General features: G+C 43.0%; 1 protein-coding gene across 1 annotated transcript in view; it reads right to left on the bottom strand.

The window, feature by feature from the left end:
- The window catches only part of Atp8b1 (ATPase phospholipid transporting 8B1), a 115,007-nt gene that overhangs the window by 46,619 nt on the left and 56,292 nt on the right, over positions 1-12,096 (bottom strand). The window contains exons 3-4 of the mRNA XM_050157968.1: positions 3,752-3,849; positions 1,787-1,900 (exon numbers count right to left, since the gene is read on the bottom strand). Coding sequence (XP_050013925.1) covers positions 1,787-1,900; positions 3,752-3,849 — 212 coding nt within the window. The remainder of the gene's footprint in view (positions 1-1,786; positions 1,901-3,751; positions 3,850-12,096) is intronic.

The raw sequence follows: 12,096 nt of genomic DNA, 5'->3' as shown, positions 1-12,096 counted from the left end.
AACTAAGCTATTTTGTAAAAATTCAAAGTAAAGCTGGGCGGCGGTGGTGGCACACACCTTTCATTTCAGCACTAGGAGGCAGAGGCAGAGGCAGGAAGATCTCTGTGAGTTTTTGAGGACAGATTGGTCTAACAAGCGAGTTCCAGAAGAGTCAGGATTGTTACACAGAGAAACCCTGTCTGGAAAAAAAAATCAAAGTAGGTGGGGTCGGGAGGAAGCAGCACTGTGTCCAGCCAGAGGCTACTGTGAGTCTTGCAATGCAACAGAAGATGGCTGCTTCTGAAGGCAACTGAGTAGGCAAAGTCCCCATTATGGTTATTGCCAATGGCTCAGGCAACAAAGGAATCTCCTATGTTGGATCAAGACAGTATCTCAGGTGGATGGATATATCTTTAATAATGCTGATCTTTGGACCACATCCGCTTCTTTGAAGTTAATCTCCCAGTCAGCACTGTTCTGCTCTACACATCTAGGCTTTCAGACTTCAGGCAAGTTACTTTACCATACTAAGCCTTTGCTCTTCTCTGCGAATGGAGTATGTGTTGGTGTTTACCTCATCGAGAGCAAGTAAGCAGGCAAACAGCTTGTCTGTTGCTGTCACCCTAACGCAGATTGCTGCACCTTAACAGAAAGCAAATGGACTGCAGCTATATTGTGAACTGTCTGCCCTCTTCCTTCTCTAAGTAGATGAAAGGAAAAGGAGCCCACTGGCCACAGAGAGACCTGGCATGACTTGAAGTGTACACTGCTACACTCACCTCACCCAGTGACACACCTTTTCCAATTAAGTTATCAAATATTTTTGTTCCCCAACATCCATTAAGTAGCCACTTCTTCCTAGTGTCTTTTCTCTCTTCTATGCTTTCTGCTCCACATACCCTACATCCTTCTCAGACATACATCTACTATATTTAAAACATTATTAGTAAATCCCGGTTGTGATTTCCAATCCAACCCTTGTGATAATCTGATAAAGCCAACTGACTATGTTATCTTTATAACCCACATATCAGCTACTAAAGGTCGATTCTGAGCACTAGCTAAAATGTGTAGAGCCCCTTGATTATAGCAACCGTTTCTATACAGATAAAAGTCTAACACTCCAGATAAGGATTTCTTGGCTTCAAAAAAAGAAGTGTTTTGTTTCTAATGTAAAACCAATTCACAAAATTAATTTAGAAGCTTACTTAGAAGCTTTATGAACAAATCTTCAATAAAAAGTCAATAGTATCTTTATGGAAAAACAGATGACTAAGTAAAAAAAGGCAAATATAAAACAAACAACAAAAACTTTATTAATTTTAAGGTACAAATAATTTTATAAATATTTTAGTTTTATTTACTTTAGGGATATAATTTTATCATTCACATCAGTTTTCTGAAAACAGAATTAAACCATGTCTGTTGGCTTAGGCCTATTATCCTAGATACTTAGGATGCCTAAGCAGGAAGACTACAAGTTCCAGGCCTGCCTGAGCATGTGGGTGAGATTCTGCCTCAAATTAAAAAAGTTAAAAAGAAGGCTGAAGATGTACCCCAGGGGTAGAATATGTATGAGTTCAAAGTTCAATCCCCTCATTTGAAACAAAAATGCAAAGTAGAATCAGAATAATATTTGTCTCATTTATTCTCTTTAAACACTCACTGAGCTGGTTCTGTGCATAAGGCACAGATCCCTTATGTAAAACTCCCTGATATAAATAGAAAACACATTTGAGACTGGTACTTGCTGTACGCCTACAATACACGTCACTGACAACAGATTCAAGGCATCAAAGGGCATTACCTGCAAGATAAGAAGGATCAGGAAATAGAAATTGGCTGCTCGCTTAAATTGTTCAAATAAATTCAGGGGTAGAAAGGAAAATCCGTTGTACTTGTATGTTTTAATGGCATTATTCTGTTGGGGGAAAAATAAAGAATTATTCTAAATGGTACCAGACAACAAGTACACCCATTTGCACAAATGACTGTTTCCCACAGCCCCAAACCCAGAGCCATAATTCTCCAGTCAGAAGAATGCTGAGATTTTCTTAAAGTATTTCATTCTAGCCAGGCTTGGGATGACTTTGAGTCTAGATTACAAGACACAGACACCAAACTGTCACCTGAAGGACCCTGCTGTCCCATTTCTTGAACCACAGGACCTCCTAGAACTTGGGGCAAAGTTGGATACCAGCACAAACAGAGCAAGAAAGTACCTTTTATTAAGAGAAGATGAAGGCCACTACTGTGTCAGAAAGAGCAAAAATCATTCTTGCAGGTCGATTGTGCCCTCCAAAAGGTATACTAACCCCTAATTCTAATGCCTGTTAACAAGATATCGCTTGTCTATGGGGTCCAGATGAAATAAAGATTACTTCACAGTGGTTCAGGGAGAGGTCTAAGCTAATGACTAGTGCCCTTATAGGAAGGTGGGGGAAACTGGGAGACACACAGGGAGAGACAGAAGCAGAGATTGGAGTGATATATTTATAAGTCAAAGAATGGTAAGAACTGTGGGCAAGCACCAGATGTTGGGGCAGGCATGGATCCAGTCCTGAGAGTCTCCATAAGGAACTTTCCTTGCCATTCTCTTGACCCTGGACTTCCAACTCCCCAAACTATTAGAAAATAATGTTCTGCTTCCTAAGCCACACACCTGTGGTACTCTAATAGTCCACAGGAGAAAAGAGTCTAAGAATAAGCACATATACCCTTCTGTTTGACTATTAAACTATTGAAACAATGGTCCCCAAGAAATCTGAATTGTCCCAACACTCTAATGCTGGGAGAAGGAAAAGGCTGAAACCTGGTGCCAGCCAGAGGAGGAATTTCTCTCCTGGGAAGAGATTTCACACAGTTGGGCAACCTGTAAGATCACCTCGGAGATCCGACTAGACCATCCCAATGATGGATCAGTGATGGGTGGACAATATGTTGACTGGAATAGCTTAATTATGCATATCTCTTGTGCTATAGTTATCCTTAACTTCACAGAAAGATCTGGAAGATGGACTTGCAAAATCATCAGATTGCTTTAGTTGTTACTCTTCTCAATGTGGTCTCACTAAATAAATTCGTTTCTCTGCTTTTAACTAACACTTGTCTGTATTCTTTCCTATAGGGTTATTGATTTTTATTTATATGTTTTGACTGCATGTGTGTATGTGTACCACATACATGCCTGGCAACAAAGGGCATTACCTTCTTGCAGAGGCAGGAAGAGAGAGCCATATTCCTAAGAACTGGAGTTATAGATTATTGTGAGTTGCCGTGTGGGTGCTGGAAACTGAACCTGAGTCCTCTGCAAGAGCAGCAAGGGCTCTTAATCACAGAACCATCTCTCCAGCTCTACTCAGCTATAAGCTTTATCATTTTTTAAAGAAAATAAGCATTTTTAGGTGAAAATACCTTTGATATCTCTAAATCCATCTGAGGCAGAGTCACCTTTGTTACTTTCAGAAAAAGGCTTCAGTGATAATATTTTATAATTTTCTTTTTTAATTTTATAATTTTCATAAAATATTTAACAAGAACTTTACCACTACACAAGGGATGTTTACACTGATATAATTCTATTTTGTTTCATGTCCCACCTACCAACCTTAGTTAAACTTTAGTAACAATGGCAGTCTGCAGAATGGGGGAGAGCTATCAATAGCCCCAGGCTAGTAGCTACCTAGATGGAAGGTGTTGTTTGAAGCCAACAAGCATGACATTGACTAGGCAAACCTGGGCTAGTATAAAAACAATTCTGCCATTAACTTACCGCATATTTGCTCTCCTTAATACAAAAGAATTTGGTGTTCATAAAATGAGGTTGTTCATGGAACTTGCGATCATTTGCTTTGACTTGCCACGTGCAATCTTTAAAAGAGAAAGAGAAAAAAAATTGTAAGTAGAAATGAGGGTCACTGGGGAAGGAATCAACTTAAAGTGAGGTCTGTAGAATGGGCCCTAATCCACTATGTATGTCATGGCCTCTTTGAAGGGTATTTTGATCACAGTAACGGAACTGAAACTGGGACATCGTCCTTCCAACCCTGCAGGCGTTGTCACTCCCAAGTCTGCTTATTGTGAGGGGCAGAGGCTCTTTGTGCCAAGCACATCCCAACCTCCCCAAAGCCCTATAGCTGTAGGACTCCACACCTTTGCTGCAAACACAGGAATGTCTGTGGGTGACCACAGCTGGAATGGCCTAAATTCTGATGAGGTTCTTCATGGTAGCCTAATGAGATACATGCATTTCCCCCTTTAGCCCATGGTATCTCTCCACCTGCCTAGAGGGGTAGGCAGCTTCACAGGAAGCTAACCAATGGAAAGTTTTTCTTAGACAGTTGACGTTTCTCATAGTCATGGCCATAGGTCTTTTATAAGCTTCAAGACAGGGAGTGTGGGTTACTCCGAAGTTGCTGGAGACCTGTGGCTGCCTCCCCCAGTGGCTTAGTCAGGCTCAGCATAACCAAGGGCTGAATGGGCCAACAGCATGACTCCCAGGAGCAGACTTGAGGACCTTGTGGCCATGTCTATTCTTGTGCCAGTATGGATTGCGTTGCTCCGACAGCGATGGCTGCATGACTGTTGCCGTCCCTCTGGGAGAGTGTCCCCTCTGGACATGTTGAACAAGCTAGTGTACTGTTCATTGGTAGCTGTCATTCAGCTGCTCTGACTTTGAATATGGAAAATCACAGTCCTTAGGTAGGTGTAGTGTAACTAGCCATCACGTTTCAGGCATACTTGCCCCAATCTAATTCCCTTTACAGGGCAGCGTTTAGTCTTTCAAACCCTTGGTGGCATGTCCTTTATCAACACCACTCCCAAATTATACAGTTTGTTCTGTCTTCTGTCTATGTCCCTTGGGTCTTCAAGGGATGGAGCTGACCCCAACCCAGAGCAGAGGCAGAAGGACACTTTGGGACATAGAGAATGAACACGTTCTCATGAGGACAGACAGAAGCTAGACCTCCCTCCTCCACGCCTACCCAAGTCAGTAAGAGGGACAAGAGTGACCACGGCTGTTCTATCTACACCTCACCCTGGTGCTGTGTCTTCCTCACTGCCCAAACTGGTTCCCAGGAGAGCCTGGAACATGCCAAGGTTACACTGGAGGCTCAGAGAGACCACTCGGATTCTGAGTCTTATCCTTCTAGTCTACACTTGCTGATCCTGCCAATGCCTTCGTGTCCTGAGCTATAAAATAAAGAAGTTAACCACTAAACACCATGCCTGACACATGCAGAGAATGAACATGTTATCTATAAAGCTGACATCATATAGGGCCATAGAAGCCCAGTGTGGAGGAACAAGACAAAACACAAGAGATGCAGCCTCTTTGCCAAGAGAAGTCACCTCTGTGTTGGAAGGTCCTTTGAGCCTAGATTTTCACTGAGTGAAGGGTTTCAACAACAGGACACCAATCGATACAGACACAGAACAAACTGAACTATGAATTTAGCATTTCCAATTCAGTCTGAAGATACTTTTGGTGCTAATGCATTTAGAACACATGGAGGACCTGTGGTCTCTCTGAGCCTCCAGTGTAACCTGTCCCTATTCCTACCTTGCTTTGTTGGCTAGGCCCTTCTTTTGGAACACAATCTTCATACCTCTCGGCCAGCAAGAGCAACTTGGGAAGATCATTTATGAGACCAGGACCACCTTTATTACCACAGAATACAGCCATGCTTGATCTCCTAATACAAAGGTGTAAATGTGTGGCTGCCATGAAACTCAAAATACGGATGTCATTAGTTAGGAGTTAGGCCAAAGGCAGCATCCCTCGGCATTGGATTCTTCATCAGCCTACAGGGAGATGACTTCCTTTGAGTGACACGAGTGGGTGGGTCAAGTTTAGATGAAATTAACAGTGAGTATGACATGGCATGCCATTTTTGGAAGGGGAAAGGGAGCAAAGAAAATTTAGGAGTAAGAGATCATAATGTGATCAACCATGCATCAATAGTAAAAATCCAAGTGGTACTTATGAAAATATGTCATCTTTTTATGCGACTCACTTTTCATTGTCCTGCTCCTTAGGAAACACAGATACTAGTATAAGAGATCAAGTGCAGACTGCCAGAGAATATGAATAATGAACCTGATTACATTTCTGAAATCACAATCCCATTACTGAGCGTTTCCTCGTGTGGTTTGGCTGCCTCTCACCACGTAATCATAAGTGCTGTGTTATGACAAGCAGAGACGCTCCTGGCATCTTCTCAGCTCAAGAGCAATTTCATCAAAAGGGAAAATGGAAGTGGAAGCGCAAAACAACCCATGAGCACCGCGATGAGACCTGCAATCAGAACGCATCCCTCCCACTCAAAGGAGAGCTCCAAAGGAAAGTAGCTTTTTTAAAAAAAGGTGTTTTCTTGAATCCATTCCCCTTGTAGCAGTTTGCAGATATATCTGGGTTTTATGATTTTTTACAGGATTTGTTAATTTTTATTATATGTGTATTAGTGTTTGCCTGCAGGTATCTATATGCACCACATGCATGCTTGGGACCCACAGAGGTTAGAAGGGGCCACTGGGCTCCCTGGCATTGGGGTTACAGTCATAAACTGCCATGTGGATGCTGGAGATTCAACCCGGATCCTCTGAAAGAGCAGAGAATGCTCTTAACTGCTGAGCCAACTCTCCAGCCCCTATTATTAGAGTCTTATGACATAGCCCAAGCTGGCCATAGTTTATCATCCTGCCTCAGCCTCCCAAGTGCTGGAATTGCAGTGGTGTGTGTCACATCCAATGACACACGCTTTTAAGGTTTGACTTGAGCTTGTCGATGGTCTGACACATTCTAGGCACTGGTATTCAGTAAGGGAAGAGAAGCTGACAGGGTTCCCCAAGAAGAAAAGGTCAGTGGGAAGCCTGGGACTCAGCCTTAGAAACACCCAGGAGGGGCATGCAAGGGTGGTACACACCAGCAATTCCAGCAGTTACCCAGGATCCTGGGGCAGGAAAACCAAAGGTGGAGAGATGGCTCAGCAGTTAAGAACACTGGCTGCTCTTGCAGAGGACCAAAGCTTAGTTTCCTGCACTAAGATAATGGTTCACACCATCCATAACTCTAATTCCAGGGAATTCAACGCCACCTTCTGATTTCTGTGGGCACCAGGTACACATGTGATGTACATGCACACATGCATGTGGAACACCCATACATATACAATAAATAGATCTTTAAAAGTTAAAAAGAAAAGAGTTACAGGCCAGTCTGAACTATACTGTGACACCCTGTTTTAAAAGAAAAATATGAGCAAACCAACCAACCAAACAACAAAACAAACCAGCAAAAGAGCCTAGGAGGAAAGAACAAGCCATTCCTTGAATGAGCTGAACATAGTGAGTTTTCTTGCCTTCCCCTGGTGTGTTGGGTCCAGACCCACCACAAGCCCACCTGCTTCCTAATTTCCCTTCTATAACAAAGGCCTTAGCAGGTAGTTACATAACTTAGACTCATCACTTACACCCTCCCCAAGCCTGTTTTCATTGTAAGCTGTAAAATTGCTAACTCTGGGTAGAAGCAGTGAGGATGGCCAGAGATGATGACCTTAGTCTCTGTGTTTTATATGTGTGCTAATATAATACATTGAGTGACCTGGAGAAAGTGCTCTGTGGGCTTGCATCTGAGGGTTAGCCACAAGAGCTCTTCACCCCTACTTCAGAAACCGCCTATAGTCAAGGCTCTTGGTTGACCTGCATGGACAAGCATCTTGGTGTCTCTTCATCATTGGAGACTTGGGAAGTTTACAACTAAAGACCATAAAAAACATCTGAGGATGGTGGTCTATGGTCAACTCTACTCAAAGAAGACACTTGAAATATCCCTTTTCCAACACCCTTAACAAATAAAAAATATTTGTTTATGCTAGCTTTTGCAAAATTAATGTGACCATAAATATTTTTAAAAAATCAGAAATGCTCAGGGATTAAGAGCACTTCTTGTTCTTGCAGAGGACCCGGATTTGTTCACAACACCCATATGCAACTCACAGTGATCTTTAACTGCAGTTCTAGGAATCTGATGACATCTTCTGTCTTTGTAGGCATTATACAAACGTGGTGCAATATATACATGCAAGTTCAAATGCTCAAACATATAATATTAAAAAAAGCAGAGAACAATTATTAGTATGGCTTGAAATGCTGTGTTAATGTTCATGCCTTTAGGAAGGCCAGCAAAGCAACACTGAGAAACACTTGCTTTTGGAATAAATTTTACCATACACTTATACCACAATTTTTAGTTAAACAAATTACCTTGTCCCATTTTCTAGAACAAAAATATTGACAAAGAGAAGAAATTATAAAATTTTTCAGAAAATGCATCTTTACCCTATGGCCCTGTGGTTGGATGCTAGACAGAAAATCAACCAGAGTTGCAGCAACAAACCAGCCAGGCATGTGTCTGGGATGTTTGTAACATCAGCCACGTGTGGCTCGGTGTCACTCCACGCTCTGCCAAATGCTTGTGTCGCTGATACATCTAAGCACAGCTACGTGATGTCTGGAGTGTTCCCGCAGACGCCAAGGGCTTTGATCAGTGCCATCTGGCAAAGGAAGTGAGCATGGCCTTGTCCCCACCGTCTTTGCTGCTCTGAATTCTCAGTTACAAAGCCACCAACAACCGAAAGCCTGGATTAGTTGGTGTAAAAACTGCAACAGACGCAGGAGGCTAGAAAAGTCAAAAGCTGAGAATCATAGTATTAAGAGGAGCACCATCCCAGAGAGGCGTGGGTACAGGACACGGGCAGGCACACCACACAGAAAGAAAGGCAGGCAGTTCTTTCATAGGAGGAAAGACCCTGAAGATCATCAAAGAGCAATGCAGCATCCGCAGAGGTACCATTTTTAATCTTATAAAGCTGACATTCCGGCAGAGAATAAAGAATTTAATGACACTGAGTTAAAAAGAGTAAATAGAATTGGGTTCTGTGGATAGCCTCTGTGGATAGCCTCTGTGGAGAGCCTCTGTGGAGAGCCTCTGTGGATAGCCTCTGTGGAGAGCGGTTTGACCACGTCTCAAAATTTGGCACCCAGTGAGTGCACTGTAGCGTACCCCAACTTCTAGGAGTTACTCTCCGTGTATGGACTACTCTGCAGGGGAGAGATGGCATGATGCAGAGCTTCTGAACACAGCCAAAATTTCCAAGGATTAGGACTAAGCAAAACGCCAACTACGACCAGTTGGTTAAACATTCACATAATGAAAGTCCAAGATGATAGAAAAAGCTACGTAAAACAGACAAGCTGGCTTGATATGGACGATTGGGACTCTCCACATCACATCGCCCACTGATGATGGCAGAGGGCATCTATTATCTTAGGCTTTTAGCTCTGAGATACACAGAAGCAATACATGCTAGAACCACACGTACACACATATCCCCGGGTACAAAGAGCTATAGGTATGTAAGCGTTTGTGAATGTTCATGGGTGCGTATCCATATACCTCTGGGTCTATGAGACACTAACCAGTAAGAACAAGTTTCTTCCCAGAAAACAAAAATTCATGGCCAAGATAGAGCCAGGGATGTGGAATTTATTTTCACTCTTTGCCCATGCAAATGTGGATTCGTTTACATATATTACCATTAAAAATATGCATGTGAATGCATTCTCTCAATTTATGTAAAAGCAATATGTAAGCTGTTTCATTTTTATAGTCATTATGCCATTCTGTTTACTATTACATATACATATGTGTATGTAAATTGTAAAGGCGAAGGGGTTCTGGGTAAGGATAAATAAAAAGTGGAGTATATGGGCTGGAGTCATCGCTCAGTGGGAGACTGCTTACCTAGCTTGTGTGAATCCCTAACACTGGTGGGTGGGGGGTGGTGGAAAACATTAGAAAAGATGAAAATTTTGCATAGCCATGGAAATAAGCATAAATGCATCTTTAAAATGTTTTTGAATAAGAATACATATTGCATAGACCCACATAGATAAGCACAAAGTTCAAAAGCATACAGAACTAAACTACAGTACTTAAAGACGTGGATTCAGATAGCAAAACAATAAAGAAAAGAAAAAAAGGACGTGTGGCTATGAAAATAAGGATGGGGCCAGCAAGATGGGTCACAGGAGAAAGATGCCTGCTGCCTAGCATGAGCACCTGAGTTTGATCCCTAGGACCACGGGGTGGAAGACAGGAACTGACTCCTCCTACAGATTGTCCTTTGACCATCACTTGTGGGCTGTTGTACAAAATACTCTCATATACATACATATTCCTCTCTCTCTCTCTCTCTCTCTCTCTCTCTCTCTCTCTCTCTCTCTCTCTCTCTCTCTCTCTCTCTCTCTCTCTGTCTCTCTCTCTTTCTCTGTCTCTGTCTCTCTCTCTCTCTCTCTCTCTCTCTCTCTCTCTCTCTCACACACACACACACACACACACTAAACAAATAAGTAAGTAAAATGTAATACAAGGATGGAATTTTCCTCTGAGCTGGGAAGGAGGGATAAAATGTAAGCTCTCAGAGCCATGTTTGACATAGGGACAGTTCCCCGTGTTCATGGAATGATTGTTTAGGCAGGGACTTGTGTTCTCTGTGGCTTTCAGAATTGTAAAACATATGAAAAGAGAGACACCAACGTCAGATGCAGAGGCAGAAGGATGCCTGCAGGTTTAAGTCCGACCTGGTCTATCTATTTAGCTAGTTCAAGGTTAGTCAAGGCTACATAGTAACACTTTGTCTCAACAAACAAAAATCAAAATCAAAAACTCAAAACAGAAAAACAACAAAACAAAACCTAAAAAGGAAGAAAGGCAGGCAAGGAGAGACAGAAAGAATTTAGCCCCGGACTCTGACAGCCAGAGGAATGGGCACAGGTGACAGAGCTTTAAAGTGTCAACTTCACAGTGCCACCAAGCCGCATGCTTCTGAAGGGCTCTGATTGTGCACCTGAGAAAGAGTACAACTGACCCAGGGCGGGAGATGAGATGGGGAGGAAGTGAAGATAGCCCTGTCTTCTCTATGCAAGAAGGCTCCAGCCTCGCTCAGACCCTCCTGCTCCAGTGTGAGTCTAGCAAAGGCCACAGGGGTGGAACAGAAGGTGCCCCTCAAGTCACAGAACCATCTTCACCAAGGAAGGTATAGAACTTATCTCCTCACATGGCTTCTCATTTTCCTGAATCAAGTTCACTTCCACCCATAACCACAGTCTCTGAAATCATGGATGGACAAAGAGCAGATTGGCTAGAAATGACCACAGCTGTAATTCTGGGAGCGAGGGTTCCAGACCACCAACAGCCACACATGGGCACTTGGGAATGTTGGCTCTTAGGCCCCACCCCAGGAGCCATGGCTGTGAAAACTGTAGATGGAGCTCCATGGTGTTTCTCACAAGCTGTGTATGTGAACCTTCTGAACACACAAATTCAGAAAGCAGGGATATTGTGTGAGACAGATCCAATGAGAAACATCTGTGGATCAAGCTTAACCTCAACCCCCCCCCCCAAAAAAAAACATGATTGTCCAGCCAGAGTAGGGAACACAGAGATACCTAAACATCCAGACAATAAGATGACCACGTACTAAATGTAATGCTGGACACGGTGGTATGGGAAGACTACCCCGGTCATGGTGTGGTAGGAACACGCTTTGGAACAGACATTCCTTGTATTGACTATTGTGTGTCTGGTTTTGCTTTTATGTTTTGAGGTGGGATCTTTACAGTTGACTAAGCTAACTTTGAATTTATCATCCTTCCATTGTAGCCTCTGGACTACATGAACCACCGCCCAGGCTTACTTGATTCTTAGAAGCTCGTAATTATGCCAGTAAAGGAAGAGGAAAAGGGTCCAAGGGCATTTGAGGAAAACAGGATGCTATGAGCAAGAACAACCTGACCTCCGCCCACATAGAAAAAGCGGGGCACTGCAGAACCACCAGAATGGCTCACAGGCCGTACCAGTTAGGACCCTGCAGATAGTGGGGCCTGGAACCTCATGGCAAGACCAGGGACATCTTTCAGAGGGCTTTAGAGGAGAAACTGACATGGTCCAGTTGAATTTTACATCAATCATGCAAACAGTAAGGATGCATTTGTTGGGAACAAAACTAGTGATAGAAGACCAGGCTGGCAGCAATGTAATGAATGAGGCCGCTA

This window comes from Alexandromys fortis, unplaced genomic scaffold (assembly GCF_014885135.2).
Source record: "Alexandromys fortis isolate MF-2015 unplaced genomic scaffold, M_Fortis_MF-2015_v1.1 scaffold_94, whole genome shotgun sequence".
NCBI classification, from domain to species: Eukaryota; Metazoa; Chordata; class Mammalia; order Rodentia; family Cricetidae; genus Alexandromys; species Alexandromys fortis.
This window is presented reverse-complemented; position numbering and strand designations above follow the sequence as displayed.